Source organism: Prorops nasuta, unplaced genomic scaffold (genome assembly GCF_024137725.1).
Source record: "Prorops nasuta isolate Cenicafe-Biocafe unplaced genomic scaffold, Cenicafe_Pnas_1.2 PNAS00038, whole genome shotgun sequence".
Classification (NCBI taxonomy): domain Eukaryota; kingdom Metazoa; phylum Arthropoda; class Insecta; order Hymenoptera; family Bethylidae; genus Prorops; species Prorops nasuta.
In genome coordinates, this window is record NW_027116835.1 from 1,425,930 (window position 1) to 1,453,906 (window position 27,977).

General features: G+C 37.2%; 2 protein-coding genes across 13 annotated transcripts; both read right to left on the bottom strand.

Annotated features, from left to right (window-relative positions):
* Positions 1-14: 14 nt before the first annotated feature.
* LOC136783902 (serine-rich adhesin for platelets) lies at positions 15-18,761 on the bottom strand. Of its 11 annotated transcripts, none has more exons than XM_066744264.1 (11): positions 18,416-18,761; positions 15,941-15,983; positions 6,792-6,942; positions 6,256-6,469; positions 5,925-6,020; positions 3,082-5,565; positions 2,898-3,009; positions 2,472-2,814; positions 2,137-2,377; positions 1,199-2,061; positions 15-932 (listed from the first exon to the last, which is right to left on the bottom strand). In XM_066744264.1, the coding sequence occupies exons 2-11, from the start codon at positions 15,966-15,968 to the stop codon at positions 761-763; spliced, it is 4,704 nt and encodes a 1,567-aa protein (XP_066600361.1). In that variant the 5' UTR covers positions 15,969-15,983; positions 18,416-18,761; the 3' UTR covers positions 15-760. The 11 variants fall into 11 exon arrangements, with proteins under 11 accessions (XP_066600361.1, XP_066600358.1, XP_066600355.1 ...); XM_066744261.1 differs by lacking the exon at positions 18,416-18,761 and adding an exon at positions 17,996-18,243; XM_066744258.1 differs by lacking the exons at positions 15,941-15,983; positions 18,416-18,761 and adding exons at positions 10,427-10,861; positions 13,870-14,207.
* Positions 18,762-19,355: 594 nt separating this feature from the next.
* LOC136783904 (angiotensin-converting enzyme-like) lies at positions 19,356-27,520 on the bottom strand. 2 transcript variants are annotated; one of them, XM_066744268.1, is made up of 13 exons: positions 27,329-27,520; positions 23,078-23,270; positions 22,814-22,978; positions 22,644-22,725; positions 22,432-22,572; positions 22,144-22,329; positions 21,984-22,072; positions 21,749-21,900; positions 21,539-21,666; positions 21,215-21,458; positions 21,039-21,128; positions 20,839-20,946; positions 19,356-20,760 (listed from the first exon to the last, which is right to left on the bottom strand). In XM_066744268.1, exons 2-13 carry the CDS (start codon positions 23,264-23,266, stop codon positions 20,115-20,117), a joined length of 2,220 nt encoding a protein of 739 aa, XP_066600365.1. In that variant the 5' UTR covers positions 23,267-23,270; positions 27,329-27,520; the 3' UTR covers positions 19,356-20,114. The 2 variants fall into 2 exon arrangements, with proteins under 2 accessions (XP_066600365.1, XP_066600363.1); XM_066744266.1 differs by having other exon boundaries at positions 27,053-27,520.
* Between the last annotated feature and the right edge of the window lie 457 nt (positions 27,521-27,977).

The following is a 27,977-nucleotide window of genomic DNA, read 5'->3' on the forward strand; positions in this document are numbered from 1 at the left end:
AGAAAGAAAAATAATTTAAATGTGTGATAGTATTTATTCCGTTACAGCGCATGTTACCACATACTAATAAGGAATACACGAAGCTAGTAAAAAAGATACGACTGGTAAGTAATAAAGAGCCACGAGATGCAACAGAAAAAGATTGATGTAACAGGCCAAATGATACCTCTTCTTATATATTAGCTGATGCAACATTACGCGAAATATATTAATGTGCGAATAACATGTATAAATTATACTATACAAAAAGAAAAATATCGTATTTCGCATTAACAAAATTACACGCCTATTTGCTATGATCACAGTTACAATTACGATATATTATGTTATTACACATCATCGCCGCGCGAAAATCCTGCATTTTATCATATCGTTTTGCGTATGTATCTGTTGCCTGTCTTTATTACCACACACTGCTGTATATATTTACATGTTTGTTATAAATAATGTCATATTTACTGAATTAAATATAATCTGTTTTGAAAGCTTATGACTAGTAATACGTCTATATTAAGAATGTTACTTTGTGGTAAATTGCCGTAGACACATTATAAATAAAGCTTCAAGTATAATATGGTTATCTACTAATGGGTTTACCATGTAGCAAATTAGAAACAATACACTAATTATACGTTTTTTTCATACACTGTACACTTGCTTCCATGTCGTCGATTCGTCCAGAATCTTCTAAACCTCGCGTTTATCTTCGATACTGCAACGAGCCTCCAGAAAATTATATTCTATCATCTGAAATACTGTGTTAGGTTTGAAGAGCGCGCACGCAGGCTCTTGGAACCAGTCCCTTTTTATCACCTCTTGCACACAACAACCATTTTTTGTCTACTTCTAAAATTACTTTCAGCAAATCTCCCTCGGCGTATGAAAGATGTCCATTATCGGAGGGAGCTCGATGCGATAGTGTACGGACCTCTCTGGAATCGATACGCACAAGATGTTATGATGGAACTAATCTAGCGAAAAAATAAACACAAATGAAACCAAGGAAGATAAAACTGAAAGAAACGATTGATAAACAATTAAATTAACAAATAATTCGATAAGCTTTCCATTGGAGAAACAAAACGAAAAAGGCTAATACATAGAAGGACTCTTTGGATATATTCTCGTGAAAAAAGTGGGATAAACAATCGGAAAGAATGAATAAAGTTTACGTAATTATAAAACATGCTCTACTCACTTTAGTTTATTTTTTGTGGGGGTATTTCTTGGGGTGATGGTAGACGTAGGCCTGGGTAGAGAGGTGGAAGCAGCGCGTCTTTGCGGAGATATTAAATTCTTATCCTTGGATATAAGTGTGTGTGTTTTATAAGGTAACGAGCTTGGACGAGCTAAATGACTCCTTGGTACTCCAGTGGTCTCCTGATCCACGCGACTCGTACGCCTCGTCACTACATCTTTCCCTCGTAAATCAATGGGTTTTTTCGGAGTGACCTTCGCGGTGGAAGGTACCGGTGACTTTTTAAGTGCTGGTATACCAGATATCGGTGATTTTGTTTTGGTATTGGCTGAAAGAAGCGTCGGCTGCTTTACGGGTGAGGTCAGCGGACGTGGAATTTTGGATTTGACCAAGGCTGCTGGCGTTCGTGTCGGGGAGGATGGTACCGCTGTGTCTTTGGCTTCATCCTTGTTCACCATCTGCTCCCATTTCTCTTGAAGTCTTCTAAACTTTATTTCTCCACATACAGTGTCATCTTCGTCCGTCTTGGATTTTGTATTTGTTTTTCCTGGAGCATTAATTGGTGGTTTGTTTGCCCTATTTAAAGGCGAATGTTCCAAGCTATCCGTGTAATCTTCCGAATCATCGAAAGCAATTCTTTCTAACGTATGAAAACCATTTATTATACCCAAAGGCGTACTCAGTCGCCTCTTCACGGCGCTCTCGACATCACATTTATAACTATTAATTTGATCATCGTAATTATTGTAGCTAATGGAGGATCGTGGACGTATCTTTTTAGGGCTGGAGGTAGTGGCGCAAGTTTCCATCTTGTCCAAATGACTTTCGTTTGACAGATGTTCCATATTTCTAAAATTAACTGCCTGAAAAGTTTACATACTATGTTAAACGCACTCTTCACCATTATTCTACAAATTTTTGTACTACTGTCCACTTACATTTGCTATGTGATTATTCATGTTTCCAAAACTGTTGTGTAGCTGACGATACTGGTATAAAAGATCAATTTGAAATGGATGAAAAGCCAACGGGTTTAAAATATATAAAAGATTATCCATAATCTCTCGCGTGTTTGCATTTGCCAATGCGGAAACAAAGAGGCTGTTGCCTTTGTAATGTTTTCTTAAGATAGATTCTCTCGTACATAAATAAGCAAACCAAGCATCTAAAGCACGTAAACTGTAAATAATACAAATTTTCGTTATTTTCTTTTTAACGTAGATTATTTGAAAAGATTGAATGGAGAAATAGGTGTTGTTGTTGGGAAACTCACTTTAATAAGCCGAATACGAAAGCATGGAATTTAAGCATTCCTTCAGTCATGACGTCTTCGCCGTTAATCTTTTGTACTAATTCATTTAGCGTTTTTGTGAGTGGCCCCTGTTGAGAGGATGCTTCGACAACCTGCCAGACGCTGTTCGTGATAGGGCCAAAAGCTGAGCTTATGTTAGGCTTAAGACCATCCGACATAATGGAGTACAAAGCCGGACATAAATTGGTTAAACAAAGTTGAGCGCACTCATCTTTTTCGTCGTAATCTGTCCAGCCATTTGTTGGCTCTGAATTCCAATATTTCATCAATAAATCTACGGCTCTGTTCACAGATAACACCATTTCTGAAATTCAAAAAGAAAGGGCATGATCAGAGAATAAATTTACAGCGAGTTAATTACTAAAATTATCATATAAAATAATATACTTCGTTTTGCTTCCAAGTTGACTGCTTTATTCTCACGGTCCACCTCTGGTCCTTTTTCCATATACGATCGATCCCTCACTGGCTCAGGTATTGGAAGATTCGCATTGTTTGTCTAAGAAGGTTTGAAAAGTGAACTTTTAATAATAGTTAATATAATAAAATGTATAATTTCCCAAAATCTCACCTTGTCATCCAGATACCTTCTTCTTTGGTTCATAGCAAAGCTGACAGTCTTTTTTTGCGGATCTACCATATCAATATTTTTAACAATCTCTTTATTCATCCTGAGGGACAAGAACTTTTTAACGTAAGACCTTAATTTTACATCAGGGTCTTCGTTGTCCCCGTCACTGCTCTGAGACGACAAACCACTACGTTTCAAAAAGTCTTCCAGTTGCTTCACGTCATCTTCGTTGTGGCCAGAGAAGTCAGCTTCCGTTTCATTGATAGCAGCAGCCTCGTTTAACCTCTCTTCTGTCTCATCGATATCTTTCTCCGAATCAATAATTTTGCCATTGCACAATGGATGAACATCGTTATTAATATAATAAGGCTCTTGCAGAGACATTCTTTTGTTAGTCTCAATTTGATCGTCGACTTCCTTGACGCCTCCCATCTCGAACATACTGTATCTCTTATTAGCCGACAGTCTAGTTTTCCTTAAAATACTTCTTGGTAAAGGTGGCCTCGGAGGTACTCTTCCAAGGCAGTCGGTCTCCTTTTCTGCATAAGGCAGCGAAATCGAACGCTTCGGTAGTCTAGGTCCAGCCTTTGTTTGTTCGAGCGTTCGATGCCCGTGCCTCTCGTTTCCAACTACGCTAGCCTCGGAACTGGCGCCACAGTCATAACGATAGGGATAAAGCGGGTTTATCAGATTATTGGACATTGCTTGTTGATTTGTAGATGAGGAATCGGTCAGGATGGTCGAGGAGCCTCGATATCCTGACGAGGGTTGCGTGGCGGTACTGCTGGTCGACGAGGAGTTATTTGGTAAATATTCGGTCGTGGTGCGTTTCCTCTGACGCAACGGAGGCGACAGGCAAAACAACGGTTTCTTAATCTCTTCATTACAATTGATATGCTTGGGAATTTCTGGCACATGGTGCAAAATCTTTTTGTACTCGAGTGGTAGAAGGAATGTCAACGACTCCCAGTCCTTCACGTGAGAGAAACCACGTTGTTTCAACGCATCGATATCGTTGCAGGAGAATGGTCGGTTGGCCGAGGGTTTCTTCCAGTTGACCTTGTTCTTATCGAAGCTCTGTGGCTTCAGGGCTACGTTATCCAGCTTGCTTTGGTTAACGTTTAGAAACGAGAGATCAGGCAGAGTGTAATTGGGATAGACCACGTACACTGGTCGCTGGTTAACGATGGTCTCTCGAAACGAAGGTCTCGCCGTCTTGTCAGCAGATACGTCATAGATCAACGACGTTTGTACTCCGTTATCCTCGACCTGCGTCATCGCTTGAACTCCCATAGTTTTCGTATATATAGGATACTTGTTGGAATCTAGCGTCCAGACGCTTCTCGAGTGAATCTCCGCGTTCCTCTTAGGTAGGTCATTAGCCTCCTTCTCTAGGCAAGTGACATTCTCAACGGAGTTGGACGCATTGTCCGAGGATAGCTGGTCTACCGACACCGATGCACTCGTACCCGTTTTCTCGTCTTCTCTGACCAGAGAATATTTTGGAATGCTATTGAAAACTTCCCTTGGATTCTCCGCGTCGCGATTGCAACAGTCGGTTCTGATCCAATTGATGGAGAAGTCGTTGTTCTCGGTGGATCGACGACGGTTGCAAGGACTAACGTTTTGTTTATGAATTTGCACATTAGCATTGGTGTTGGTATTGCTGGTACTGGCGCAGCTACCACTGTGGTTGCTCGGCCAGCCTCCCTCGCTGTTCGAATCCGATTGATCCAGAGTTAAGCTCATACCCTCAGCACTCATGCTCTTCTGCTTCATGAACAGTCTCACCAGACTGAGGTTCTGCAGCTTCTTGCCCGTAGAATGATTACCAGCTCCGCCATCTGAACTATCCTCGGTTATCGAACGACTCATGGAACCAGAGCTGTGCATTTGTTGCGCGTGATTGTGCGATTCCGCGGAATCGATTGAGAAGTTGAGCGGGCCATTAACGCCTTGGTGAAGGAACTCTAGGGATTTTCTAAGATCCGGCAAGCTCTGACTTCTCCTCGTTGCGTTGATCATGAAATTGTTCTCGCTCGTCTGGAGCAAGTTGGGAATGGTATTGTTATTCCCAGAAGGATGACGACTCATGGCTTTGTTGACCGAGCAGTGTTTCAAGTTGCTCCAGGTCGTATAAATTTTCGAATCCGAGCAAGCCATCGACAAGTCATACATGTTCTTCAAGTCAATCTTGTTGCTGGTGTAGTATGCCTCGGCTGCCTCGAATGCTCTCTGTTGTTTCTCTTGATTCTCAAAATCCTGGGATCCATCGGAATACATGGTCATGCTCCCTTCGAATGCGATGGTGTAGTTATTTTTATTGTTCGCTTGACACGTAAGTAGCATGTCCTCGCAATCCAACGAGTCGACGCTGTAGCTGCCTCCAACTGGTAAGACAGGAGCCTCCTTCAATGGAGAGAATAGCAAAGAAGATTTGCATATAGAAATAGTATCCGTCGTCGAGCAGGCCGAATCTTCTCCCTGCAAAAAAATAACTTCTTAATTTATGCTTATTTATTTACAGTTTAAAAACATGCTTATATTCCCCATTCAAAAATATCTATAAATCTGATTGTTAATATGTTAACACTGGCACAAATTAAACTAAATTAAACAAACTTTTTTCTATGAGATGAATTGAACAACATATAGTATAATAATAATAATAATAATAATAAATATATATATGTATTACGTGTAGAAATTTGTCGAGTCATGCATGATAAAATGTTAAAATTAAATTTAAGGGACTATATTAGTATTTTTCAATTTAATATTTTTTGTTGTTCTTTTTTCTTGTTAAAAAAGCTACACTCATTCATCATCGGCAGTTTTCATACCTGACTGCTAGTATGGGGACTCATCGAAGAGCCGATGTCAAGTTTTTCCATAACGGAGCCAGATATACTGGCGTAACGCTCCCTCTGATAGTTAAACTGCCGCGAGAATATAAAATTTTATTGAACATTCCCTTAACACATGAAATACTATATATAAGAAGTTGATTATACAATTCTGCAAGTAGTAACGATGCGTAGGAATCGTTTAAAATTTTAATATAAATTCAGTAATTTTGCAATAATTATGATCAGCTGTTATTATATTATAGTTATTTTGTCTAATATTCATTGGCAATTAATATATAAGGGTAAAATATCTTAGTGATATTACCTCTGAATTTTGAATAGGATTGGTACACATGACGGGTAGAGTGGTGAGGAGTGTGTGAATGTCCGCCGTGCGGAAGCTTTCCATATCAATTTCGGCCAAGTTCGCATCCAAATTTCGCGACAGATCGTCGTAATAGCCAAGATCATCGCGACTGTAGGAAGCCGATAATGAAGAGAGAACGCTCGGATGTACCTGTAATCCTCCATCTCGATACCTGTAAAAATTACAGTGCTTTAATCGATACTGCCTAAGTGCAGAGTGTACCATTTGAAACGGCCAGGGAGCATGGACGTAAACAAAAATAAAAATTGCAGGTACGCAGACGGGATAAGCTCCACAAGAAGAAGCAGTAAAAACAATTAATACCTCTCAAGTATAATTAGCAAGATAAACGTCTATTAAATCCATGCTTTTGCTCGTTTCAAGTGGAGCATCCTGTACATACTATGTATATATAGTGTATTATAAAATAAAATTGTTATATTACATTATATCTGAAAAATAGGAGGATATGTATTAAATAATAGCTTAATTACCCGTAATCAATGAACCACTGATACTCCACATTGTCTTGAATAAATTCAGAATTAATCAAATCCTGTGGTATCGAATCTGTAGCTGGGTTGGAATTGCAGTCGGATCCGGGAGTTTGCGGATCTTCCGTCACTGTAGTTCCCTTCCCTGCACCTACGAAAATAGAAAAATTTCAGTAGTACGTTAAATTATTTTGATGATGAAAATAATATGCTTGTAGAATCTGTGACACGATTAGCATCGTTTGCGTAGAGAACGAAAATAATAATGGAAGTACGCTTCACAGTAGTAATTTAAATAACGCACTCTTAAAATGGAATGTTAGTCGTCTTGTCTTGTTAATCGATTATGAGGTTCCGATTAGATTGATATACATATGTTAATGGAGAATGTTTACATCACGAGTGCAGCCATATTCATTGGAAAACATCTAGCCAAGTCTTACCTGGAGGAAAATTATAATCAGCTGTCATGTCGTCAGCAATTTTAACTCATGCACAGACTGATCGCTTTATGCAGTCGTTACACCAACTAGTATTCAATGTTATTTTCATGATGTCGAATTAATCGGAAGAACGCACAACTTTGGTTATTAATGTGTATATATTTATATAACACGATTATTACCCTCGAGACACAATATCCAGAAATTCTTTATCAACATCTTTTTAAATTAATTCTTCCTACGCTTCTCACATGCATAACTAACAATGGACAACAATGACAACGATAAGAAAGAATACTCCAAGGATAAACAAAAACTAACGGCTGTCAATTTTGTTATTCATGTTTTCTCCTATCAAGAAATACGATACGGAAGACGAAACGTTCACGACAATCACGTCGAGTGTCGACCATCGCGACGACCCAAAAACTTGATGCATGACGTCACTTGTAGGTTATGGCTGCTTCGTCGATATATCGGGAGTTCCAGACTACCGAGACAACCTATTGGGCATTCGCTGACTAGAAAACGCGGCGCGCTAAATTCAAACTGATTATCGTTCACTTGACAAAAATCATTGCTAAACGAGAATTTATCGATAAGAGTGTTTTATACAAAAATCAACCTTATTAATCAAGCCATTTTAACATCTACTTTTACTTACAAATTTCTTAGGAAAGCTCAACATATGATTCAATTAAAACTTTAATAACAACAATTGCAATAAAATGATATTTTGTTATTTAGAATTTATTAAGAGCATCATTTATTGATTATTTTACGACATAACAAACTGTTAACTCGTAATTTGAAGCGAGTCACGTAGCCTATAGGAGCGCATGATCGTAATCATAATGAACCGGGAAAATAATATTGTGAAAGTAAAATATGTATATACAGCCTTTAACAGAAAGTTACACTCTATCGAATGTACGTTAATTTATATACCGTTAGTTTATACACTTTATAAATAATTTCTAAGAATTTATATAATTACTTCGTAGTATTGATTGCTAGAAACATTATTTTCTTGCTCGATATATATTATGTTCTCGCGTGGAAAGTTAGCGTTGGACGATAACTGATGAACATTCTAACAACAGATTACCTTGGAATAATGTTAGCCACTTTTGAATAACCATTGCGTTTGTCAGAAAATCGAGAGAAGTCGTAGTGTTCACGTTTTACAAGAACTATTTACACGAGATAAATACTGGCCGAAAACGCCCATCACTACCACCATACGGCTTCGATCGTAAGCCATTGACTCACTAGCAGAAACTGAGACTTGAGAGGAGTGTGAGTGAGAACTGTGCTGCGCGCTGACAAGTGACAACTAGAGCTGAGACTGAGAACAGTCAGAGAACTTGGAGCTTTGCTTGTTTGGTTCTGTCTTCCTCCTACCTACACTATACCAACCCAACCACTGCCACTGGACTATCCGCTATCTAATATCTATATACGAAAGACACACTATGGGAGTATCGTGCGACTGCGCATGAGCAGGAGGGAAAGTCTTCGCAGAAGAAACTCAAAACAAACCGTGCAGCGTGCAGGCTACCTTAAAAACAGTATTTCAAACATACATATATACACTCACCACTTCCTTCAATTAGCATAGCTCAACGAAGTATTGAAAAACATTGATTCTTTGCGCAGAATAAAAATGTTAATCGATAAAAAATACTATTTATATTTATCTATTATTAAATAATTGACCTCTTGAGTAATATTTAATGTATTTTTATTATCGATACAAGTATTTAATGCATCTTACTAGTGTCTGTCATTGTATATTATGATTTAGGTTTCCTGAAAGTGTCTTAATAAGTCGAAGGGTCGATTCTTTAAGTTCGCATCTGTTTAAGCGAGCTGGAATATATACGGCAACGGGCAAAGAGCGAATAAAGTGGGCTGCTTTATTTTGCGCGTAGTGTTGAGGGTAGTTGGATAATTTTAGCCGAAGTAAAGCGAGAAAGAAGCGGGAGAGCCAAGTTCCACGAGACGTTGCAAATTTTGTATACGTATACCACATCTTTATAGCTTGAAATGTTAAACGAGAAATTTCAGCGATGCGTCGCGCGCTTGGTAAGGCTCGCTCATAGTTGGTTGCCCTATAAACCAACGAGTTGGCCAAGATTTTTCCTAGTCTTTTACAAGTAAAATCTGGACACGTGGATGAGAGTGCAGTAAATAAGATTCGTTAGGAAGCCTGCCGAATAAATTCATAACGAAAACCAACGGCATTTATCAGTCTCGGAAGCCAAATAATATGCATATATATACAGCCCCGTCTAAACAAGGGCTTGAAATAAGTGAGATTTTTAGCGAAGCCAGCCGAGAGAGAAACGACGGCCACATGTGGAGATTACTACAGCCCTTTCACTCCGATTCACCAGAGCTTTAAATATTTCAACAGATGTGTTCTTCATTTTTGCAGCATGCCAGTAAAACGTCGCGCGCGTTACATATATAGAATCCTAAAAATACGCCGGTAAACGATAAATTTCTTTCTTTTACATTCTCCACTATACGAGGTTTCGGTATTAAGCATGCTCCAAATTTACACAGAGATGGATTTTCTTTTTAACGTGTTTCGTTGGTACACCAATCAACCAATGTACATCAAGTTTTGCAGTTAGTGTGCATTAGTAGAGTTAGCGTTACTGGAACGTTACCTTGAGATATGGGCTCCACAGTTATGTATATAAAAAGTAGCAAATATTTTGATATTTTGTAAAAAAGTATTTCACTTCTCAGCGTTTGTTTCTCACCTAAAGCGTCCTATAAAAGGATTCTTGGAAGGTAGAAACATTTGTTTTTCAGGTATCAACATTTGGGTTAGTAAAAAGCCGAAGTAAATATTATTTCTCCTCAAGCTTTAGCACTAGCTACTTTTTCTCAATGGCATGCATGCACGTATAATGAATTATCTTGTTGACATTGTGCAGAGTGTGCTTTCTCATTGATCACTCTGTTATATCGCGCGTTTAATTTTGATCAAGATGAGAAAGTGCAGATTGGTAATAGAGATTTATCGAGTCAAAAGTGGGTGTTTTGGTTGGATCGGAAAGTCGAAGCAGGGATGATAGATTTGGTGTGGTCTCTTCGAGTGGGTTATTACCTATTATAGCGAAGAGTCTCTCTCTCTCTCTCTCTCTCTCTCTCTCGAGGAGAGAGAAGGATTCTTACATTTTTTGCGTGGGCATCTGCAGTTATCTCCGGAATTGCGATGGTAATTTCTGTGCAGGAACCGCCTCGGTTTGTTGCAATAGGAAAACGGTGGTCCGGTTGGTACCGGTAATTGTGGGCTTGTTCGACCCACGGATAACTCTGCTATCTTCATGATGACGCACAACAGCAGCACTAGCATCATTCGTCACTATTTATCTTTTACAACATTATTTCATCCCATGGAACTATTTCGAAAGCTTTTCCTGCAAAGTTTTGTCCTTGAAAGAAACACCGCACTCGAAATCTTTTACATCGTTGCACAAAGTTTTATCAATAAATAATATCCATATCTTTTAATCGTCCAGGCGACCTTACGGAGGAGCTTTCCTCAAGGTCAAACTACAGCCTATACCTCATCTGATATTTTTTCAAGATTAGTCCTTTACGTATTTCCTAAAATAACAAAGAAAAAGGGCACGGGAGGATATACAAAACATTCGTATTTGAATGTTGATTTCGTTACAGTATTTAAGCAGTTGTTGCGTTTTTCAATAAAATTCCGACGATTCGGAAGATCCTAGACATTTTTTTCAAAGTCAAACTATAGCTTATACTTCATCCGATATTTTTTCAACATTCATCATCTAAGTATTTCCAAAAATAACAAATGAAGTAAAAAGGTACGAGATAACAACCAAATTTCGTGTCTGACTGTTGATTTGGTTAGTATTTAACCAGTTGCTGGGTTCTTCAATGAAACTCCGATGATTCAGAGGATTCTAGAAATTTTCTTCAAAGCCAAACTATATAGTCTATACTCCATCTGACCTTTTATAACATTCGTCATCTAAGTATCTCCAAAAATAATAAATGAATTAAAAAGGTACGTGATAACAACTAAATTTCGTGTTTGACTGTTGATTTGGTTAGTATTTAATCAGTTGCTGGGTTCTTCAATGAAATTCCGGTGATTCAGAAGATCCGAGAAATCGTGCAAATGGCTGCGATAAGAAAAGAAAGGCGATAGCGAGTTCTCGGCTTAAATGCTCTCGAGTAAGTATATAAGTTGTCGTTTAAGCCTCTTTTTCTGTATAAACACGTGAGAAATGGTGATGAGTAATAAAGCAGATAGCTCAATTATTATTATTATTATTATTACTCTACGCTTTCCATCTGTGTAGATTCGCACACGTTTCTCAGCATTGCAACTACACAGATTCAACGAGTTTTTCGACGCGTCGACGATCGATTATTCGCAATATTCTCACAATAAAGCTGTCTAATTAATTTCTATCGATTATCGTGGATTTGATATCCGAAGTAATGGTTTTGTGAAGAGGGAATATCGAGGATTGTTAATAATCGGAATATTCCGCTGCGCTTCTATATGGGAATCTTCATCTTTCGATTCGGATCGTTACGACAGTTTATCGAACAATCTATATATAGTAATAATAACATTATTTATTCATTAGATAATTGTTGAAGAAGCTGTCAATTCTGTTTTTTCGTTGGTTCTTCTAAATTGAAAATGGCGAGTGATACTTTTGGAGCGGTAATAATTAATGTTAAGGAATTGTAAATAAATTCAGAACGGAACGATGATGGGTGCGACCCTATTAATGCGCATCGTGCGTGGCCTGATACTTTATATGACAGCTTATGAGACAATAAATATATAATAACAATAACATTATGTACTAATTGGATGATTGTCGAAGAAGCTGTAAAATTCTTTTCCATTGATTTTCTAGATTGAAAATGGCGAGTGATACTTTTGGAGGAGTAATAATTAATATTAAGGAATTGTTAATAGGGCCGGAACGTAATGGCGCCGGGCGCGCCCCTATTAACGTGTGCCGCTCGATTCTTTATGATAGCTCATGGAAGACATATATATATATATATATATATATATATAGTAATAATAGCATTCGCGTCAGATAAAGCGCTGAACCGTTTGAATTGCAACAAGTGGTCAGGCAATTGTTTCGAGTTAATCGAACGTTAAGGTAATGAGGGCTCGTCAGATAGCGATTAGGGATACCCTATAATGCTGCACCAATGAGCAATGCCATATCTTGGCATGCGCAACAAAGAGTCCTATGCTATATCATTTTTAGCTCAGTTTTATAACATCCTTGATAACGAAGCTAATCAACGCAACTAACTACCATCATTGTTACATACAGCGTCTGTCATCACTCAATTTGCCAAGTTAACATTCAGAATACACACACACGTATATATATGTATATTTGTCGCATGGACCAAAGTGCAGGAAATATTAATGCTTTTTAGAATATTCGTGAGAGCATTATTCTCTTTTTATTATTAGAAACTTTTTCGTCAGGTTCCTGATATGGTCGAAACACGAGTAATCTTCGATATTGGCGGATCGATGGCGGTCATTAAAGAAATTTCATCAGCGAGTTGGTTGTATTTCAAGCGAAACAAAAAATAACAACAATGAAATTGTTTAGCTCGTTACTTTATATACTACGTTGAATCTTATTGGAAGATTTATAAGCTAGGATACTGTAATATTCTTCCTATATGTTAAAGAATGCTTTGTCTTCCGGATGGAAAAATATGAATAAGCTGGTACGAATCGTGCGTGCTGCAAAAACTCCACTTCAGTCGCAATGCGATACAAAAATTTCAACTGGTGATAGGGAACAAGTTGCACAGTTCGCAGAGACTTTTGGGGGAGTGAAAAAAAAATGAAACTATTTAGCGCGTTACTCTATGCGACGTGGAATCTTATTGAAAGATTGAAGGATACTGTAATATTCTTCTTATATATTATATAAAAAGCGCTTTGTATTCCCGATGGAAAAATACGAGTAAGCAACTGCGAATAGTGCGTGCTACACAGTCTGCACTCACTTCCGTCGCAGCGCAATAAAAGAGTTTCAGTTGCTGAAGAACGCACCATCAGAGTTAGGATAAACTCTTAAGGAGTGTGAAAAAAAGATGAAACTATTTTTAACGCGTTTGCCCGTGTAAATATACTAATATCAATATTCCTTCCCCGTGCGTGCAACAGAATAGGGATTGGAGAAACTTGTCCGAAAAAGTTCGCGTTGTTGTTGTAATATTCTAAGAATCTCGAATGATTCGTGGAAGAGGGGGGGGGGGGTGAAAGGCGTCTATTGTCAAGCGTCTCGCCACGTTTCCCAAGCCAGCAAGCTCTCTACTGCTGCCATCAGACTTCTTCCACACACATTAACACACACGGAACTCACAGCAATATAATTTCCACTAATTATCCACTCAACTGCTATACATATATATTATACACACGCGCGAAACTCGATCGTCCCCTTTGGTCGTTCGCAACGCGTATATCACTGGGACGTTTCAAACGATTCTTCCAACATTGGCATTTCGTGCTCTCTTCTACTTTTCTTATTTCAAGATACGCTCTTCCCGTCTGTTCCGGAAGTAGATATACCCACCCGGTTGTTGCAAAGAAACTCACTGTGTTATATTAGCGAAACACTGTACAATTATTGACAATTTGTCAGAAAGAATTATGATACGATATAAACCACAAAAATATTGTTTTGATGCACTTTTGTTGTTCTTCTCGTTATTACTATATATATATATATATATATATATATATATATAGAAGCTACAGAAGAAAACTAGAAGCTACGCAAGAAAACACTAGCAACCGATAAATGATATTAGTAGCGGTTTTTCAGATTTGGCTTCTAAAGCGAATTCTGCCAAAATGCGATAACTTTCGGTACGGAGGACGTGCAGAGCTGCAGAGGGACACTAACTGCGACTAAGATCTGCTCTAAACGAAGATCCGGCCGGAGTGGAGAGAGAGGGAGAGAGAGAGAGCTATAGGCTGCACACGGCACAACACGACGCGCCAAGCAGAGTTTAATCTCTATTAATAAATGCCCGCTCTCGGTTCAACTCGGTTGCTCCGCTCTGCTCTGCTCTGCTCCTGATCATGCTCGTGTTCATGCTCATGCTCCGCGACTCTGTCAGCTGCCTGATGCCTGCCTTGCCCGGAATAAAGAGCGCGTCTACTCGCCACAATCAACATCCGCTCAATGCTCATCCCCCTATAACTATATATATATATATATATATACACACACAAGCACACTACTCGTATATATACGAACAATAATTATAATCCTTGACAATATAATATTCTTATACATGTATTATACATAATGGACGCATTAACAAGAGTCCTCGGTATATATATATATATATATATATTAACCAAACGCAAGAATTAACGGTAACTTTCGCGCGCAAAGTTTTAATCTTGCTACTTGCAGAGATACGTAATATGCTCACGCAAGTATTACGTTACATTTGAAAGAAAGATATATGTATATGATACTACTTAATTTTATTAAATTACACTCGTTTATAGTTGTGGTCTAAATTTACGTCAGGGGATTAGTATATAAATTTTCACTAGTCTCTTGAATATTTTATAAATTGATCGAGCGTAGAATTTAAAATATATAATGATAGACTACCTATAACCTTTTTAAAATAAACTTCGTTTTAGTCGTGATTTATAATTATCACGAGGTTTCGCGAATAAATTTTAAATATTGCTTTGAATATCTTATATACTGAATAAAGCAATATTGAAGTTTTTTTTTGTAGAGTTTCACTCTTTAATATATACATTTTTCTGTCGAAGGAAACTATTTGAATTTCGTTACTCTGGGATTTTTAGACTCGCTGATTACGAATGTGGTATCAGATTTACTAAATTCAAAAAATTAACTAAATTGGTTTGCAATTTTTTACTCGAGATTGTTTTGCTGAAAATTCACGATAAATCTGATACCAGATTCGTTATCAGTAACTCTAAAAATCCTAGAGTAACAAATTTCAATTACTTATTTTAAAAAAACATGGTTTAATTACTTTTTTGAAGAAAATCCTTAATTTTTAATGTTTTAAAATTCGTCAAGTTTACACAATATTGATATTATTTCAACTGCAGGCTCTCTGTTTCTTAAGAGATCCACATTAGACGTTCCAGAGTATAGATACAAAAAAATGCGTTTCTCTTTAACTATAAAAAATATTCAATTTTTTCATATAACCTTCTTGAAAGCAAATAACAAGAGGTTTCAAAAAAGCCCTATATGCAAAACCTGAATATCTCTTATACTTGAAGAAATACGTGTTTTTTGTGTTTATTCTCTAGGGCGTTTTACGTGAATCCTTGTAAAGTAAGAGAATAAAGCGAAGAACCCAACGTAAAGCTTCAATCTGAAGTTGTACGTAAGAAAACTATAAACAAAATGAAGGCTGTAAAGGGTGGGCTAGCAGTTGGCACTATGTACGAAAGGGTTAAAAGAACACTGTAATGTCGATGGTATAATTATAACACGTGGGTTGTAAAGATCAAGCAATTTACAAAGTTGTGCGGATATATCTATATATATAAAATTATAATTAATCGCGTATAGAGAAATATTTCCAGAGTTTTTTTCCTAGGAAAATCGATAGTAAAAATGTGCATTTACTTACCGAGGCGTTCGCTGTTGCCTCGAATCATATCTGCTGCTATTGCCTGAAACAAGAGAAACAATATAAAATATTTTTAGAAAAAATTGATTAGGAATTTTCAACATCCAAATATAAGTAAAATAAAAGATCACAGCCTAATATTTCCCTCCACACTTTTAAAACCAGAAGAGTGAAGGGGGGAGGTAGGAACCCTTTTCTATATATATAATTTGATTTTCCTGGGTTACCGCATCATGTTTATATAGGTAAGAGAACACGTGTGACGTTGAAAATAACAATCCTCCCTTGTGTAAGCACGTGTAATACTTTCCGTATACATATACAGAAAGACACACTGAAAAAACTAATCGCGAGCAGACACTTTCACATTTTCCAGTTTCAAAACTTGTAACACAACCAGTTAAACTTGTAAAAAGGAAAATTGACGAGCTTTTCCAATTTTATCGACTCTCCAGTTGAAACGTCTTCATCGAGCAATAAACTAGGTGGCTCTCCACTGATATTTCGTCCAATCGAGCGAGTGGAAGAATTATATTTCGGAGTAGCAGTCAGAGTGCATTTCCTGTATCGGAGTACATAAAGGGCATCGTCGATTAAGCAAAGTGATTATTATTGGTCGATGGTTCATCGGGCCCCCTCTTACGCTTAATTACGATTTAATCGAAAGTTGGAAATTACTCTGTTCGATTGCACCGTTTACAAGACTCCACCATTATGTCAAATTAATATTATTTCCCACACAGTGATCTCTCCACGATTAAAGATCTAAACTATCATTTTCCGATAAAAGCAATAATATAGTTATATATATATAGATCCTAGACCGGAAACGGAAATCGAGACGAAAAATATGAAGAAGGTGCATTTTGCAGTGGAACTAAGAGGTTAGGTCCAATTCCACGTACGAGGGATTGATGTTTGCGTGGACCTCGAGTGAAATTATAAAAGTAAAAGTTTATTATCTAATAGGAATGTAGGCTGAGTGGTTGGATCGCAGCGTGGACATATTTTCTCAGGCTGCTCGACACTCGGTAAATACACACGCCACGCATTCACCGACTTCTCCTTCGGAGAATGAATCGAGTATTCTTTGGAATTGGACGGCATCCAGCGAAGCTGGTTTATTGTGGTAAATGTTGGCCAGGAATGTCAATATGCGTATATAGATTCCTCGTGGCTCCCTGTATTCTTAATTCTCTCCTTTTCTATCTCTTTTTTGAATCGTCGTGCAGGGGTCTAGAAGTACGTTTGTGTTGACCAAGAAACGTGATAGTAAATAATTCCTGACGAAAGGAGGGGAGGGGGGGGGGTGGCATTTTGAATTACCGCGCGATAAGTCAAAGTCCAATAAAATTCCGGGTATAGACGAGAGGTGCTGTTCATCGAGGAAACAATTAGAATCCGTCGACTGAAACGTCAAATACTCTCTCTCTCTCTCTCTCTCTCTCTCTCTCTCTCTCTATATATATATATATATATATATATATATAACTTTGCAATGGACATTGCACTCTCCCCCTAGATCACCCTCACTCTCCCCACGACAATACACCATAGAAACGTGTTTCTCGCGAGAATTGGAAGGAACAGTTTGTTGGCCCATGACCTTGATTGAATATTTCACGAGGTTGCAGAAAGGTTGGAGGATTATCGGTCGGGCGCGAGTATATACATATATATATATACTACATGATACTAGGGGGATGAAACGAGAATAGAGTTTCGATTGGTCTTGAGAAATTGAGCCGAGGTCAATGGCGTACGAGGTCCGAGCCGACCAAACACGATACAAGAAAAAACGACCTGCGAACCTCAAGAGGACTTTTGACGTTTCAAAGAGCTGCCCCCGAGATATCAATGGCAGCTCGAGAGCTGCGATGTACAGTCGAAAGGAGCGACTCTCCCATTGTTTCGGGGTTTTTATAGCACGAGGAACGAGAATCCAAGGGTTGTTTAGTGCAGCCCAGGTGCACTTGCACTCATATACACCCAGCACCGACCATGAAACCCGATGAAAGGAACGAGTCGATACTCGGAGAAGGTGGATTTACTTACGTTCATGAGGAGGGCACTACACAGCTGACGGTCGATCCAACGTCACTCTCGCACTGTATATATGTATATGTGTGTACTTATGCCATTCCGGAAATTACGAGAAATGCGAGTGCGAGTGTCCCAACGCGAAGAATCGGACGAACATGGCGAATGTTGAAAAATGCGAGTTTCACGCCGCTTGGAGGAACGTCCATATTACGTATATGGTATAGGAGTCGATCGAGCAGGAGAGCAGTGGCGCGAGCCCCTCCCTCTGCGCTTGCTCTTGCGTTCCGAGTTGCGTTGCGACAACCCTCTTTTCTCGTCCCAACATTCCCCAGCGCGCATGCTCCAAATACTCTCCACCGAGTACTATTGTGCCGATGGCTAGGATAAAGGTACGCTTCGCGGGGGATGATTTCGTGCGATCGCGTAACCTACCTTCTTCTTCTTCGTCTTCTCTCTTCTCAAGCATACCACTCTTGACCACGCAAAACCCTCGACCTGTGCCCGCGATATTCCACCAAACTCTACGTTTCGACACTTGTTTATAATAGTTTTTATATGACCTTACATTTTTTTCTGATTTTTTATTTATTATTTATATATATGGAGAGGTTAATTGTATTGACCAAATTCAGGCCCGGGTGTTGCCTTTGAAATTCTACTTGTTCGTTAGACATGATTTTTATTCAAGATTGTTTGAAAACACTCTGTCGGATGAGATAGAAGTAGATTGTGTTTTGTTCTGTAATAAATATTTTACGAGCTGGGTTTTCTTCGACCCTTGGTATCTCGAGTGGAGTAACACTGTATTGCGCATGCTTCGGAGTTTGGAATATATATATATATATATATATATAGTAGTTTTGTAGAGATACTCTTTTCATCAAAACCAATCAAAACGATCATTCGTATGTAATAGACCCTATGGTCATTGCTAAGAAATTTTTTATACTGACATTGCATTGCAGGAGAGGTTACGACGTGAGCTCGTTTCATGTGAAAACTGTAATTTGGCTTAGAGTGTAAAAATGGGGAAAGAAAGACTTGGCTCATGAAGTGCTTAAAATATTCTCCCGAATGATAATCGATATTAGTTCTTCATCCTCGCGAATCCTTGTCGTCATCTTACAATTGCGTTATGAGAAAATAATGTTTTCCTGGAATAGCGAGGACGATATATACGTTCCGGGTTAAAGTACGAAGGGAGTCTAACGTGACGTGACGCACCTTGGACCAATGCGCCTTATATTGATTTTCTCTACCAACGTTCGTCTTCAAAGGTTGCTGCCTTTCACTTTCCTTGCCTTTTCTTTCTCATAGGTATCATAATTTAATAAACATTCTTCGAATTAAAAAATTCATTTGAAGAGAAACATTCGTACCACTGTTTTTTTTATTCCTTCTTCTTTAAGGTACAAAGGCGATAATATTTTATAAAAATAGAAATTTACAAAGCTACGTATTATACAAACGGTATTACAAATATACACAAGATACAATTCCAAATATTCATATAAAAATAAGCATTTTATGCTTATCAGAGCTCTATCGACGTAATTGGGAAACCCTAATTAATTCTTTCTAACAAATTATCCTATTATAGTCATATGTACAAATGTCTTACAAATACATTAACACTCTACGAACTAATACACTTTTTCGTAGTGCATCGAGTGTACGTGTAGAATACCGAGTTGGATATAGCCTGTAAATACTTAAATTAATAAAAAAGAAAAAAACAGTTATAAATAGAAATAGAAAAACAAGCTTATTTGGTAACTAGCCTAGAATGTAATTAAATTATGCAATGTCATCAATGTGTACTTTACAAACAATGGTAAATACAATTGAGCATGTTCTTGTACGTTTTGATGAATATTATTTCTAATGTTCATAGATGTATAGCTAACTTAATATGACAAATATAAACCAATCTCTTATTCACTAGTTTCACTAGCTAGACTAAAGAAAGCATCTAGCTCAGGAATGTCTTCTCTTGGATAATGCTATATAAGAAACTGTATGCTCTTAATGAATAGTAAGATTATACGATAATAACTTACTTCGGCAGGATTACTTATGAGCTAAATGCAGGAAATAAATAGTTTCTTCGACTGTATATCCGATATTACCGCTAAACATATTGCCTATTTTTTGGCGTCTTACGACATCGTTGCCTTCCAAAGATGGCAATTATACAAATTGTCACAGTAGCTATAAGAACGGCAGCAACCGCCCAAACAGATTTACTCGTGGTTATTCCAGATTTGTTATTTTCCTTCTCCGCTTCGAGGCTAACAGTGTTAAGCGTACCGTTGAAAGTTTCCTTCTTCATTTGTTCCATTTTTGAAGAACCATCGCCTTGGGGTTTCTCCAGCTCGGTTTGGTTATAGGCAGTTACCGATTCTTTCATCGAAGCTTTTTCCTTCGATCCCTTCGTGTCTTCAGTCTTCAATGGCGTTATCTTTTCGACTTGTGGAGAATCGCCGGTTGCTTTAGTCGACTTCCGCTTTGTCAACGCTACTGGAGATTTCGTGGTGGAGCTTGTTGTAGTGATAATTGGAGTATTGATTTCACGCAGGACCTCTTTCTCGATTCTCTCCAGTTCCGCTTCTTCCGAAATGCTATATTTATATTCAGACAAATCTTCAATCTGGTCGAGGTATGCGACCAAAGGTTCGAAAAATGTTATCAAAGCTTGAGGATCGATTTCATCAATCTTTATGTAATTCTTAATTATATCAACCCAATTGTCAGTAGAGCTTTTTCGAATCATGTTTCTGTTGAAAAAAGTAAAATATAAATTAATTTCATGGAAGGCTTGAGAGCATGCGATTAATTTAAACGATGCTACGTACACAAAATCTGCATTTACGTGTTTCTCTACGATACGACCGTATTTTACTTCCGTAGAGTCCATCAAGTATTCGTATAGCTGGAACGATGCTATTGTGCCAAGAAATTTACTGTAAAATAATTAAACTTGATATAAAATCCATGGTAGTAAAATTTAATTACTTTTCAGTCTGTTCTTTTTTTCATTTATGTTAATACATACGGAAGGTACGGTTTATTATTGACGATGTATTCATCGTTCAGGAAAGTAGGAACATCAGCAGTATATGAATCAACCAGTTCGTAACGTCGTCTGGAATGAGAAAGCGATTAAAATTGATTTAACACGGAGCCATTGGAATAAAATTATTCGAGCATACGCATAATTTTACACAATACCTAAAATTCCACCAAGATGAGATTAATCCTTCCGGTGTCGGAATACCTTCCTGTGTGGCATTTAGACGCCACATGTCTGCAGAAATATAATAAGCTAGCCTCGGAATCACGTCCAAAGCGGTAATAAATAGTGATACAATTTTACGTTCCTCATTGTCATCAGTATTTAATAAATTTGTAGTGTTTAACCAAGCAGGGCTAGCCGATAAGATTCCAAACATTTCTGATATACCTTCTTCCAAACCTGAAATACCCATTTTTATCAAATTTTGAATCTTAAATACCATCGTGCCACATTTTAGAAGGTAAATTACGCGAGCTTACCAGAAAATCTATTAGCTATTGTCAATATAGGTGTAATATCGGCCGAAATTTCATTCATCATCACTCTGCCAACATGTTTATGAGCCAAGAGATAGTTGGTAATACTCGCTACGTTACAAGTAGATACTCTGAAAGAATGTATTACTCATTTTAACAAATTTTCCTCATTTTTTAGTAGTGTATAATCCTTGAGACTATTCAATTGCTGACCTCATATCTCCATTCTTACATAAATTGAACAGTTTCGACGGGCATTTATTATCGAAATTGCTCTCCTTCCAAAAGTTTTGCTCTGGTTTCATCTTAAACAGCTCGTTACTCATGTTTGCAGCTGCTTTGTACACCTTGAGCCCGAAAAGTTTCTGCAAAAAAATATTTCTCAAGTACCATCCAACGTATGTGAAACGTGAAAATTGAAAATGAATGAAAGAAAGACCAACTTTACCTGTTTCCATAAATTTTTCCTTATGCCATAAATTAAATTTGAGTAAGGTGTTATATCAATATTAGTCCAATCGTATCCTTGTAGAGATCCTTCAAAGTTGAAATGCTCGTTAGAAACTCGTTGTTTTAACGATCTTTGACAAATGCTTTAAATAACTCACCCAGTAGATATGCAGGGACTGTATCATTTTGGAACTGAATCGCATATTTGACAGACAGATGGTTTCGAACGTAACTAATCAATTTCTTGTGTAAACTAATTATAAGCTCCCAGTGCTTTTCCATGGCCTCGTATCCAGTAGGATATTCCGACAGCATCTCCCAATACTCCCTGATATTCGTAACATCTGTAAAGATGAAGGTATTAAAGGATTAGAAAAATTTTGAAGGAAATAAGTTACCTTGACTTTATTTCATTTGTTTTTCTATTAGCTTCAGGTTCAACTGACCATTTGCATCCGCAGCTTTTTGTATAAGACGTAGATTGGTTGAAAAATTGGTAACCAAGGGAATTAATTCTTGATGCCAACTGAGCCACGCGTGACGCTTTCCTTCAGCCTTACCACCATGAGATAACAATCGCTCGGTGTCTGAAAGAGATCCCTTCGTAATTGGAGGATTTTCCATACAGTTGATTAACCTATAATGGGATTACAATTACCTGCGAGCGATAAGGTTTTCCTTTGGCCATTCTGAGCGTTGTCACTCTCATACAATTTAGCTATTCCCACGAAGGACACCAACTGCAAAGAAATTGAAGTTTACAACGTTTTGCAGCTTTATACAAGGTTACTACGATGAAACTCGTAAAACAGTTGGGACTAGGCTCACTTGTCGAAGATCCTCGGTGCTGAGCAAGGAATCCCCAGGTTTTGCGATAACTCTGTATTTATACTTGAGAGTGGAACCTTCCTCCAGTTCTTCCTCGTTTATATCACCCGTAACATCCAATTTTTCTCTCTTAATATAATCGGTAAAATTGATCTTTTGGCTTATCTGCGGAAAAAGAAATATTTCAATATACATATATGTAGATATTTTCGAGGAGCCTCCAAGAGGAATCTCCATATTATTAAATATAAATATAAAGCTTACCCAAGTTGTCAAGGTCGCGTTGTCAGGAGCATTGTGAAGCGCCCATTCAGCATTTACCACGTTATTACAGTTTTCTTCATATTCTAATTCGGTTAATTCTAAAAAAGCTGCTGCCTCTCCATTCTCCGTTGCTCTTGCATAAATGAAAATATTGAAAAAGACGACGAGCCAGCTCCAGAAGGCAACCATCGCGCTGTGAGAACAAAAGTTTTCGATCAATCAATATCAATTACGATTCATGAATACCTAAATTATTCTAGATGAGTAACGAATTAAATTCAAGAATCTCTCTCTCTCTCTTATCAATTGACTCCTCGAAAATGAAGCAAACTTTTTCAAGCGATTCTAATTAAAATTAATTTCCCCAAAGGATAGTCTTAACATCGATTCTTTTAACAAGCAATCCACAAAGTAATAACTCAAATAGTATTTCGGATTTATTATTTAGGGTTCTCCAGTGAGTCACGATAATCTTAACGTCCAACCGCGGATCATCAAACACCACCATATTAACTTGCTTATATATATATATATTTATATTTACAGCCTCAGTAATTGTTTCATCCTTTCTCCACTTGATATAATAATGGTAAAATAAGATAAAGGTGCCGATATACTTTTCCCTTTTATTTATCTCTCTTGTGTCTTAATTTAGAAAAATCAGATGCTGTGATCCAGTGGGTTCTTCGTGTCACCAGAAACGTCCCAGTTCATAAATGAACAAAAAAAGTGAGTCTCCGTAATTATTAGCGAGCTATCGAAATTTTGAACAAGGCTTTTTTCGATGCAACTGGTTTCTAAAGATTTTGAAAAAATTATATGCAAAAATTGAATTTATTTTTTTAAATTATGAAGATTTACGCATCTTTTCCATCTATATGCACCGGAGAATTTTAAGTTTATCGAGGGACCGTGAATACCTTCGAGAGTTGAAAATGTGAAAATTTAGTGTATCACTTATAAATATTCCATAGGTCAAATAAAATTTTGTACAAAATATTGACTCTCTAGTTTTTCAGCAATAAACGTTTTTCAATATATATATATATATATATACCCTATGGTACAAGTTTAATGTGGAAATTTATTCAAATGCAACAATTTAAACAAAACTAAATACCATAAGTGGCAAAGGATAACAAGTTTAAAAACTTTCCATTTAAAATTATTACACTCTTAAATAATTAATATACAAATTAGGAAATACAACTCTAAACGCTTACTTCCACTGGAATATTGATTCCCAGTATCCACAAAATGAAAAATTTTGCTAAACTAGTCGAGTTAAGTTTAAATATCAAATAATTCAATTCATTTTATTATTATAAATATATTTAAATAGTAAACACAATAGACAGATTATGAGAAAAATTTTGATAGATAAAATATGATTTTCTATCATTGTAAAACTCTTGATATCGATCCTATAAAACTAGGCTGAGACTATTTTGAGTAAATTGGTATATATACTAGTTGAATAACCTTAAGTGATGGGCCCATGTGGCACAAAAATACTAAATCATTTAAAAAAATTGAAACATAATTCTCGTGTTGTATAATCTGTAGTGAACTGGTTCACACACACACATTCAATATAACGACGAACGTTTATTGTTTAATTTCGTAAGCGAGCAGTTGTTAACTAGCGCAGCAAAGTTAAACTGTTTTATTCGAGAGAATAATCGTAAAGTATATCTCGTTATATTTTTATAGTCGTCTCGGATTGTAGCCGGAAAGATCAAATAAAATCCAAGCTTGAAAATCATCAAATGCATAAAAGAGCAGAGACGGTGGGTGGTAATGATCCCTTTCTTATAAGCCGCCCAATTAAAAGTATTTAGTAGCTTAATTAATTATTTACAAACTTTTTAAATGACTCGCATAATAGCATCGTTTTACGTACAAATGTTTATAGTTCTATTAAAAGCGAGACAAGTATTTGCAGGTCACTTTCTCTTATCTAGGATACGCTGATAAAAATATGTGATTGATATATATATATATATATATTTCGCTCAACGGTATTCAAGCTATTTAATCTATCGATTTAGATTTCATTTAATCGATTCGTACATTACCAATAACGATTATGAGAGCGTTTAAGAATATATACTCTGCAAACCGTTCGATGTATTATTCTTTTCTTCGTTATTCCTTTTTAAACGCATTTTTTTCACGCATATATATATATATATTTTTTTTTCCTATTAAGGTATATATAAAATATATACGTTGTAACCTTGACGATATATCTAAGTTATTTAATCTATCGATTAATATTTCATTTTTCTAAAAATTTATTCGTACATTTTAACAACAACAATAATTAGAACGTTGAAGAAGAATGTATACATATATACCTATACCGCGAACCGTGAATCGTACTTTTCGTTTCTTCTGTTTTTCTTCTTGAGCAGATTTATATTTGACAAAATACATATATTATACGTTATTCGAGTTATTTAATCTATCGATTAAGATTTCATTAAGCAAATTCGCATATTATAGCAATAATAATGATTAAACTGATGAAGAAGAATATGTACTGCAAACCCTGAGAGACGTACTTTTCTTTTCTTCGATTTTCCTTCTTAGGCAGATTTACATTTGACGTATGTATTTACGTATCATAGCGCGTGTGCGTATATTTATATATATATAGATATATATATGAAGTACACGTTATAATCTGGACGATACGTAGCGTAATAATTAAGTCAGAGCGGAACATGGCTGGGGTAATTTAAAAGTCACAATACCCGTAGAGGTCAAGAATCAAAATCGTGCTCGAAATGAAATGAGAAGCAGCGCGACGGTCAGAAAAACAATGGAATGTCTTTGAGTGCGCTTCGCTTACTTATAATGTGTATTACATACTTGGAATTATTGTGAAAAGACCGAGGAGAAGAATGTTACAAAATACTCTCTGCGTGCGTGTATTATGCAAAATTAAATAATTCGTTGAGCAAGGTCGTTTCGAATCGAAATAAAATTATACGGAAAATTTCATTTTGATCTCGTATAAGAAGAATCTTTGTTGGGAGAGTCTGCAAAATAAAGCTTTTCCTCGAGGGACTTTTCAAAGTGATCTTTGGGATGTTTGCAGATTAAGGCAAGAAATAACTCGTTGTAGCAGCACACGTACGTTTATTTCCTCTATTAAAATGATTATTTGCTCTGCGAGTCGTATAAAGGCGCACAGTGCCTTGACTTTTATAATATGTGCAAAGTGTACCGATATACAACTTTAATCAAATCCCGATCTTTCTAATAATTTATGCGGTGCACTTCTCGATTATGGATTCTTTTTATAGCACGCACACACGCACACACACATAGGAACGGTCATAGTCATACTTTTTAAGAGTACGTCTTTGGAAGGTGTGCTCAGTTTTATGTAAGTCTAAGATAAGCGTTGCTGCGGTCAGTGATATATACCGTCAGCAGCGGCAAGTTCGTATTCCTTTAAGAATGGAAAATATAAGCGAAAATGCGATAAGAAGCAATGCCGACATCATGTATGTATTATTTTGACACTGATGCCCGCATAAATATGAACATTCGACGTATGACGTGCATGGGTGCGTGCGATGTACCTACGCAACACACCGAGAAATATACAAACCGAAAATAAACCAATTTACGACCAATGAGAAGCTAGAGTAATAGTACGACGCAAGAATAGAGCTATTTGGGTTACCGATTCATTATCAATGTTAATTGCTCCAACCAAATCTCTTCTTTCATTGAAACTGTATGCAAAACATATACTGTATTCAAGCATAGCGAGGCCAGCGTAAAAAGGATCTCTTTTCTTCTAAACTCGTTTGCTGCTCTCACAGAATAGCGCGGTGGATTTGTCAAAATTGTAGATACTATTATTGGAAATTTACATGATGGATTGACTCGGGGAGCTTCTTAAGTTTCTGTCATGAATCTTGAGAAAAGAATGGTTGCAGGATTTGTATTTCTCACCTTTGGTTTGCGAGCGACGATTCTCGTTGAAGGTTCACGTTTCACTGGTAGAGTGAGCGAACTGCGAACTGCGGGCGGTGGAACAGTAGCAACTAGCACCGACCACGGACAGACCAGTATTGTCCGTAAGCGACGTTGCGAGCAAGATAGTGTGTGTAAAAGAATGAGAGAGAGAGAGAGAGAGAGATATTGCCGAGCCTCGGTCTCTGTCTTAGCAACGTGCGTGCAGAACTATGCTCACTGTAATCTCTACCTATATATATAAGACAGACTAACCTCCCGTGAAAAGGATACGACGGTCGAGTCAACTGGCTTTGTGGTCAAAGTTTAATAATTTTTTAAGGAACGCGTACCAACTCTTATCCGGTGCTAATTGATAATTTGTTATCTGTTCCGACGAGAGTCAGAATAAACCTCGCGCTTCCTGACTGAATATTCGTAATTCGTACAAAGTTCAATCAAGCTGAATATCTCTCATTACTAGCACACCACTCATATTCTCGCGTGTCTCTCTGTCTCGCGTGGTTTATTAGCGAAGGTAGCTCCTAGCCAGTAGCCTAGCTTGTATTGTAGTGGACGTAGTGGATGGCGTCACGTCAAAATCGAGTATGAGTGTGGCGTCTTTGGCTGGTCTCGTCTCATTTGGTGCGTGGTATCGGTATGTGCTGTAACGCTGTTTGCCGCACACACACACACACATATATATATATATATATATATATATAAATATATACTTAAAACTTTGACAATGTCATACTCGACAGATGTCCAACCGATCATAAATTTTGAGAATACCACGGTCAGAGGCGCGCACAGTCGTGTTTCTCATCATCAGTTTCATCTCGTACTTTGTATAGTTCGCGTGCATCGAGCGCAGTTCAATCGCCACTCGGTAAAGCAGGAATAACAGTTACCGACAGAGTAG